At 43.0% G+C, this 8831-nt stretch overlaps 1 protein-coding gene across 1 annotated transcript; it reads left to right on the top strand.

The window, feature by feature from the left end:
• The first annotated feature begins 6002 nt into the window (after positions 1 to 6002).
• Positions 6003 to 8313, top strand: LOC130196387 (tumor necrosis factor ligand superfamily member 15-like). The gene is given in 5 exon segments (XM_056418461.1): positions 6003 to 6017; positions 7050 to 7080; positions 7160 to 7213; positions 7540 to 7828; positions 7830 to 8313. Coding segments are annotated over 4 exon segments (486 nt in total). The 5' UTR covers positions 6003 to 6017; positions 7050 to 7055; the 3' UTR covers positions 7948 to 8313.
• Positions 8314 to 8831: the final 518 nt, after the last annotated feature.

Below are 8831 nucleotides of genomic sequence, written 5' to 3'. Positions count from 1 at the left end.
GCCTGTGTGGGTTTATAACGTTCTGCAGGTTGTGTCACGCTTCATGAAGAGGAGTTCCCTCTGCTGGACACACCCACAATCCAAAGGGAAGAATCCCATTGGCTCCCAGCGTCTGGGATGATGTCATCACTGAACCCGTAGAGGCCATCATGTCACTCACCTGCAGGCGGCCATCCACCGGTTGATGCCTCTCTTGGAACACACACACACACACACACACACACACTCTCACACTCTCTCTCACTCTCACTCACTCACTCTCTGTGGGGTTTTCACCTTAAAGATAAAGCCCCGCTAGTTGAATTACCAGACCAACTCCAATGACCACAGATGACACTCGGGCTCATAGTTTTACTTGCTGCCAAGGAGAATGTCCTGAGCTGTGCCTCCTGCACTCACCCAAAACACTCTGGCTCAGTTCTCCTCCGACAGTCCTTTTATTGAAGCAAGTCATTTACACAACACAGCTGAAGTCATTTACACAACACAGCTGGGGTCTCTTCCATATGAGCTTTACGACCCGACATTCCTGTGTGAGGTGTCGATGGGTATTGGGTGAGAATTGAAACAAACCTTTGTTCCTGTGTCTGCTCATTAACCCGATGTGACCTGAGAAACTTTTGCTCTCAGAGTGACCGATATAGAATAAACATCACAGCAATAATATGATTGTAATTATTAATCTTCTTCTAATAATTACAACCCTGTGGAGTAAACAATAATTCATAGGGCTTACATTCTTGAATACAAATTGAAAACACATGCTCTAAAACCAAACATTCCCTCCTGTTTTTCATGTTTTAGCTTTGTGTTTTCCTCATATTCAGACCTGGTTAACATGTTGTACACATTGGATGTTGCTCCTTGCCTCGCATGATCAGCTGTTGTGGAAAAGATTTCCCTCTAACAGTATGGTTCCAGTTTACCCAAAATTCGGCTTCACATATCCCATTTCTCAAACCTGGAGCGTGGGGGGTGATATCGTAACCTCCCCCTGCCATGGATGAAAAACATTTAGCCTGCAATCTGCTCATCACTTTGCCATGGAGGTCACCTGGTCAGAGGAAGTAAGCAACACAGAACACATACAGCAATTTGTTTTCCCATATGCATATACAAAAAAACATTTATTCTTCAGCCGTGGTTGTTTTTCTTCTTCGCTGTCCCGACCCCAGGGGTCGTTTTTCAGATGTGTCCATCTTTTCTGCCTCGACTGCAGTTCGTCATAGTTCAGCAGTCCTCTGACCTCTAGGGTCGCAGCAACTGTGGCCACTGCAAGTAACACCTGACCAAGCATTTTCCTAATGGATGTGGCTCAGTTGATTTCTTCACCGGGTTGAGATTAGTGGCCCCTAAACGAACCACCACCCTTTGTAACCGGACTTCACACCACAATCCCGTCGTCTGCCTGGAGAGGTATTACCTTCTTGCAGTGGCTCTGATGTATCCAGGTGTTCCGCTCTGCAATTTTTAACGACGTTGGAGTGGTCAGCAAGACGGTGAATGGACCTTCCCAGCGTGGATGGTGCCAATGTTTTTTCACCACCTTGATGAGGACCTGGTCGTCTGGCTCCACACGGGTGTTGAGATGTCTCCGAGATGTCTGGCAGAGATGTTATTTGTTCGAGCGATCTCATTGTTTTAAAAGACGGCTCATCCAGTCAGCTAGTGTGTGCCGCTCCGCCTCATCTACCTCTCTTATAGCGTCAATAATTGGCAGTCTAAACTGCCTCCCTATCACTATTTCAAGAGGTGACACCCCCTGTGGAGTTAGCGTAATTCTCATCTATGTTTCAACCAGAGACACACATTCCTTGTGCATTCTGTCTGCAACATACTACAAAAGTTTTTTGAAAATTTAGTTTAATTGTATGTATGGAAGTGCATATTTATCATCCGTACCATCCCTCCTGTTGAGACATGGCATGGCCCATGACTCAAATAGCCAGCTGTGTTGTACAAGCTGGCTGGGAGCACAAGTTTACTTTTAAAAGGTTAGTCAGTAGCGTGTGTGTGTGTGTGTGTGTGTGTGTGTGTGTGTGTGTGAGGGGGGTCAACACAGGGCCAATGTGCTCAGTGTTGCACTCTAATTCTAAAGTATCTATATCTGACCTATTTTCTATTAATCCATTTCTAAATCCCTTTTCACACCTGATAGGTGTGAACTACTTTGGTCAATTTTAAAACGGGTTGGGTCTAATAGGTTTTCCCAATGTTCAAATAAGCTGTCCCCCTCTTCTGGGGACCCTTTCTCACCCACTACAGTCTTCTCATAGGTCATCACAGGATACTGTTCTAATGGTTTGTCATACTCGGGTAATGCCAGGACAGATGAGCCCACGAGGCAACGTTTCGTAGCCTCGAAAGCATTATCTGCCGCTGGTGTCCATTGTATCTTCCTTGTCATGGTCATGTCGTCAGTGTAGATTGTGTCCAACAATGGTTGTGTTAAGGTGGCATGATCTGGGACCCATGATCTGCAGTAATTAGTCAATGATGTTGAAAAGCTGCGGCAATGTAAGAATTCTGTCAATGGCGGACATGTTAAACAAGGGTCAAACGCACATTAACAACAACCTCACACCTCATAAAGCTGCAGCAAATGAATGCATTTATTTAAAACAACATTTCAAAAGTAAAAGATGGTCCACCTCTACTAATTAATAGTTATCCTCAACATAATTCTTCTGTCACTGTCCTGCAGGGCTGCTCTGTATTGTGACTCGGCGCGCGCAGCTGAGCACAGCGAGGCTGTCATCAACAATTTTATCAAAAGTATTCAATCACTTGCATTCAACTTTCATTCACTGGCATTCGACATTTATTCACACTTATGTGGTGGTATTTCTTCAGTTTATGTTTCAACTCTATTTAGTCCCTCTATTGGCTATGATGTTTCACACAAGAATTACAATATATATTACATAGCCTATATCTCAGTCTGTACTCCAAAGCAACAAACACTCTCACACTGCTCAGTGGCCACGAGACTTCTCCCTGTCACACACAAATTGCTCAATTACCCATAAAGCTTTTCACTGGGAGTGTAAATCATCCCGCACTCAGTCTTATATGTTAATGAGTCTTTGCTTCACTCAATTAATCACTGGAGCTTTTCACGGAGAGTTCGCACCGGGTCTGCTTGTATCAATATCAAAACCTTTCACCTCTCGCACTCAGCATCCCTGTTAACGAGTCAGGAACGCCTCGGACTCCTACACACTTTCACCTGGAGGACTTCACTGCACAGACTCAGACATCCACACATGGAGCACAGACCTACAGAACCACTATCAAACCTCCTTTGGGTGGAGAAACCTCCGTCCTTTAGGTGGATAAACCTTTCTCAAACCTCCTTTGGGTGGAGAATCTCACTTTTCCTTTAGGTGGATAAACCTCTCTCACACCTCCTTTCGGTGGAGAATTTCACTTTTCCTTTAGGTGGATAAACCTCTCTCAAACCTCCTTTCGGTGGAGAAACCGTTCCTTACCTGTTATCTGAAGTCACTGGTTGGATCTGGATCCTGTCAATCGTCTCAGGAAAGAAGGAGGTTGGACAATAAAGACACCGGCCCGGCCCGCAATTCACGTCCCGGGACTTTGACAAGATCGGCTAAGACCCTGGCTGTCGACAGACTTCGGCGTGTCTTCCCCTTCCTCTTTTCCGTTGACAATGTATTGGGATCCGCTCGAAAGACCAATTAATGTGGGGTTTTCACCTTAAAGATAAAGCCCGCTTAGTGGTTGACCAACTCCAATGACCACAGATGACAGACTCGGGCTCATAGTTTTACTTGCTGCCAAGGAGAATGTCCTGAGCTGTGCCTCCTGCACTCACCCAAAACACTCTGGCTCAGTTCTCCTCCGACAGTCCTTTTATTGAAGCAAGTCATTTACACAACACAGCTGAAGTCATTTACACGACACAGCTGGGGTCTCTTCGTATGAGCTTACGACCCGACATTCCTGTGTGAGGTGTGTCGATGGGTGAGAATTGAAACAAACCTTTGTTCCTGTGTCTGCTCATTAACCCGATGTGACCCGAGAACCTTTTGCTCTCAGAGTGACCGATATAGAATAAACATCACAGCAATAATATGATTGTAATTATTAATCTTCTTAATAATTACAACCCTGTGGAGAACAATAGCTTACATTCTTGAATACAAATTGAAAACACATGATCCAAAACTCTCTCTCTCTCTCCACACTCCTTGGTGTCTCCAGTGCTGAGCTCGATGTATGATGTCACAGTTTCTGGGCGTGGCTTCTGTTGGAGAGGACTCCGCGTGTCACTTTATTAAGAAGAGAACAATCAGAATGAACCTCCTTGAGCCTCTCCTCCTGGCCCACGGACTCATGAACAGAACCTGAGTTCTCCTGTTGACCCACTTCCGGTTCCTCCAGCTGGTTGGACCCTGATCCCAGATCAGTGAATCTGGTCCTGTCAACATGAACATGAGTCATCCTCAACATGTTCTGTTCAGAGTCATGACAGAACCCAGGTTCTAAAGGTCTAGAGATTAAAGGTTTACAAAATTCTAAAGGTCTAGATATTAAAGGTCTAGAGTTCTAAAGGTTTACAGAGTTCTAAAGGTCTAGAGATTAAAGGTCTAGAGTTCTAAAGGTTTACAGAGTTCTAAAGGTCTAGAGATTAAAGGTTTAGAGTTCTAAAGGTCTAGAGTTCTAAAGGTTTACAAAATTCTAAAGGTCTAGAGATTAAAGGTCTAGAGTTCTAAAGGTTTACAGAGTTCTAAAGGTTTACAGAGTTCTAAAGGTCTAGAGATTAAAGGTCTAGAGTTCTAAAGGTCTAGAGATTAAAGGTCTAGAGTTCTAAAGGTTTACAGAGTTCTAAAGGTCTAGAGTTCTAAAGGTTTACAGAGTTCTAAAGGTCTAGATATTAAAGGTTTAGAGTTCTAAAGGTTTACAGAGTTCTAAAGGTCTAGAGATTAAAGGTCTAGATATTAAAGGTTTAGAGTTCTAAAGGTCTAGAGTTCTAAAGGTTTACAGAGTTCTAAAGGTCTAGAGATTAAAGGTCTAGAGTTCTAAAGGTCTAGAGATTAAAGGTCTAGAGTTCTAAAGGTTTACAGAGTTCTAAAGGTATCGAGTTCTAAAGGTTTACAGAGTTCTAAAGGTCTAGAGATTAAAGGTCTAGAGTTCTAAAGGTTTACAGAGTTCTAAAGGTCTAGAGATTAAAGGTTTAGAGTTCTAAAGGTCTAGAGTTCTAAAGGTTTACAGAGTTCTAAAGGTCTAGAGATTAAAGGTTTAGAGTTCTAAAGGTCTATCGTTCTAAAGGTCTAGAGTTCTAAAGGTTTACAGAGTTCTAAAGGTCTAGAGATTAAAGGTTTAGAGTTCTAAAGGTCTATCGTTCTAAAGGTCTAGAGTTCTAAAGGTTTATCGTTCTAAAGGTCTAGAGTTCTAAAGGTTTACAGAGTTCTAAAGGTCTAGAGTTCTAAAGGTTTAGAGTTCTAAAGGTCTAGAGTTCTAAAGGTTTACAGAGTTCTAAAGGTTTAGAGTTCTAAAGGTTTCTGTGTTTTGTGTTCTTGGTGTTCTAGATGTTATTTGTGTTCTCTGTGTTCTAGGTGTTCCATTGTAGGCCCTATTCTAGGTAGGTGTTATCTGTGTTATCTGTGTTCTAGGTGTTCTAGGTGTGGGCTCGTCCTCTCCGGAGAGATAACCGCAGGAAGAGGAAGTTCGTGTTCCGGTCTCACCGGGAATGAGTCTCGGTTTAAGTTCCTCGCGCGCGCGGGTTTCACGTGGGCGAGCCGCGCACATAAGGAGCGATGGCGGGCTGCTCCGTCAGCGGGACCGCGCGACATGGAGGAAGAGGGCCGCGCCAGCTGCTGCTGCGCCCGGGGGGAAGCGGGGCTCCTCCGGGGGGGGGACGACGCGTTGATCCGCCTGCTGCTCCAGAGTGAGCGGCGGGCTCGTCCCGTCGCGCTGCTGCTGCTGCTCTGCGGGGCGCTGGCTCTACTCTTCACCGGGCGTATGGAGGCCGCCGGCCAGCGGACAGCCAGGTAACGCCTCATAGCAGGGCTGCTATAGTATTATTATTATATATATATACGTACACAATGTACAAATACATAAATGCGAAAATGAATGTATAAATAAATACAGGAATAAATAAATGAATGTATACATAAATAAATACTAGAATAAATATATAAATGCTTAAATAAATACTAGAATAAATATATAAATGCTTAAATAAATGTATAACTAAATACAGGAATAAATAAATAAATGCTTAAATGGAAAAAATACATACGTGAATACATAAATAAATGCTTAAATAAATGTATAAATAAATAAATACTTGAATAATAAAATGCTTAAATAAATGAATAAATACAGGAATAAATATTAGTTATACCTAAACAGAACATCATTAAATAAATCTATTTCTATATGTCTGTAGTTCTTCATTTATCTAGGTCTCTCTTTATGTGTCCACATGTATTTCTTCATTTATTTATGTGTGACATTTATGTGTCCTTAAATGTAGAAATATATTTATTTAATGATGTCCTGTTTAGGTATAACTTATATTTATTTATTCCTGTATTTATTTATATATAGTCATTTTCCACATTAACTATGTAGAGAGAGTATTTATAATTAATTAAATGTTATCTTCATTGATAAAAACAGTGCTTTGAAAAATAAGGACATTTATACGTGACCTCAAACTTGTTTGTGTTTTTTACTTGTGGTTTTGTATGTATTTTATTATATTTTAATGTTTTGTACTATCTAAACTTTAAGTCTGTAATAAATGTTGATTGATTGATTTGATACGGTAGTGTATATAATGACCAACTTAAGCTGCTCGGGGCTTCAGGCTCAGTCCAGGGACATTGTGTTTCAAGATGTGACCTCTCCATGTCTCAGAGTGAGCAGCATCAGTGTGATATTACCATAGCTGTATGTTTACATTCTGTTTTCATATTCATTGTCATGTAACTATTAAAATACCAACACAACATGTGTTAGCAACAGTTAATCGTATCTGTACACGTTGTGATGGTTGTGTGTGTTTCCTGCAGCCGGTGATGCAGCCGTCCAGACACTCATCAGGTAAATACCTCGTCCATGTTCTGCTGATCTCAGGTCAGTGAATCATTGACGTGTCCAACACTTTGAATCTGTCTCGTAGGCGTCGACTCCCGACGGCAGGAAGACCAGAGGAACCCAAGTGCCATGCTCACAGGTACCAGGGCAGGGCCCTTCCTATATATATATATACACACACATATCTATTTATATGTGTGTGTATATATACATGTGTGTGTATATATTTATGTTTATACATATATATGTGTGTATATATTTACATATTTAAATAGATATTTGCCTATTTAAATATATTTATGTATATATTTACATATTGAAATATATATATATAAATAGATTTATATATATATATAGATTTACATATACAAGAGAATAAGCCCCGCCTTTCCCTTGAAAGCGTGCCCATTTCATGTCATATGAAGTGAACAGGAGTTTTTTAACCTCCTCCTCTCCTCCTCATAGCTCCTCGAGGGAAAAACCTCCATGGGCGGTACCTGGACTGGGAGCAGGACGACGGGCAGGCCTTCTGCCACGGGGGGTTCCTCTACTCCAGGGAGCCTCCTGGTGCCCGGGGGTGTGCGGTCTTCCTGCAGATCACCCACGAGGCCGGGCCGACACGGAGTGACGAGCAGCTGAGGCTCTCCAACTCCGTGCTCCTGGTCCGGGACCACTACCGGACCCCCGTGGCCCTGCTGTCCTCGGTGGACTCTGTGAGCTGCAGCCTGACCCAGTGGAGCAAGACCCTGTACACACGGCCTCTTCTCCCTGGAGGAGCTCGGCGAGCTGCACGTGTCATCCTCACACCCCCACCTCATCGTGGAGGCGGAGTCTAAGGTGTTCTTTGGCGCCGAGCTCCTCGTGTCCGCCTGACTGCAGGTCAGAGTCCAGGTCCTGCGGGTCAGAGTCCAGGTCCTGTGGGTCAGAGTCCAGGTCCTGTGGGTCAGAGTCCAGGTCCTGTGGGTCAGAGTCCAGGTCCTGCAGGTCAGAGTCCAGGTCCTGCGGGTCAGAGTCCAGGTCCTGTGGGTCAGAGTCCAGGTCCTGTGGGTCTGGTGGGTTCTACTGGGACCAGACCCCTGCTGTGTTGATGTTCTTGTTGTCTGACTCTCAGCTGCTCCAGAGACTCACGATCACCACGAGAGACGAGTCTGGTTATTTATTCTCTTCGTTGGTGGGGTGCACACTGTGTGTGCGTGTGTGTGTGTGTTGTACAGAGTTTGTAAAATAAAAACATAAATAACAAAACACCAAACTCTGTCCTTCCTTCAGCCGTGAACATGTGAACTCTCTAGTCACTTCACTTTCTTTATTTGCACAACAGAAACTAATTAAACTCATGAGCAGAAAATCCACGATGTCTTAAAGGCGGTTCTTAATATCTTAACTCATAAATCATCTTAACCGTCTCCCCAACTCATATATAAAATATACACTACCGTTCAAAAGTTTGGGATCACTTAGAAATGTCCTTATTTTTCAAAGAAAAGCATTGGTTTTTTCAACGAAGATAACATTAAATCAATCAGAAATACCCTCTCTACATTGTTAATGTGGTAAATGACTATTCTAGGTGGAAACGTCTGGTTTCTAATGAAATATCTCCAGAGGTGTATAGAGGCCCATTTCCATCAACGATCACTCCAGTGTTCTGATGGTACATTGTGTTTGATCATCGCCTTAGAAGACTAATGGATGATTAGAAAACCCTTGAAAACCCTTGTGCAATTATGTTAGCACAGCTGAAAACTGTTTTGCTG

Source organism: Pseudoliparis swirei, chromosome 7, assembly GCF_029220125.1.
Source record: "Pseudoliparis swirei isolate HS2019 ecotype Mariana Trench chromosome 7, NWPU_hadal_v1, whole genome shotgun sequence".
Classification (NCBI taxonomy): Eukaryota; Metazoa; Chordata; class Actinopteri; order Perciformes; family Liparidae; genus Pseudoliparis; species Pseudoliparis swirei.
The sequence above is the reverse complement of the archived record's forward strand: the minus strand, read 5'-3'. Positions and strand labels throughout refer to the sequence as shown.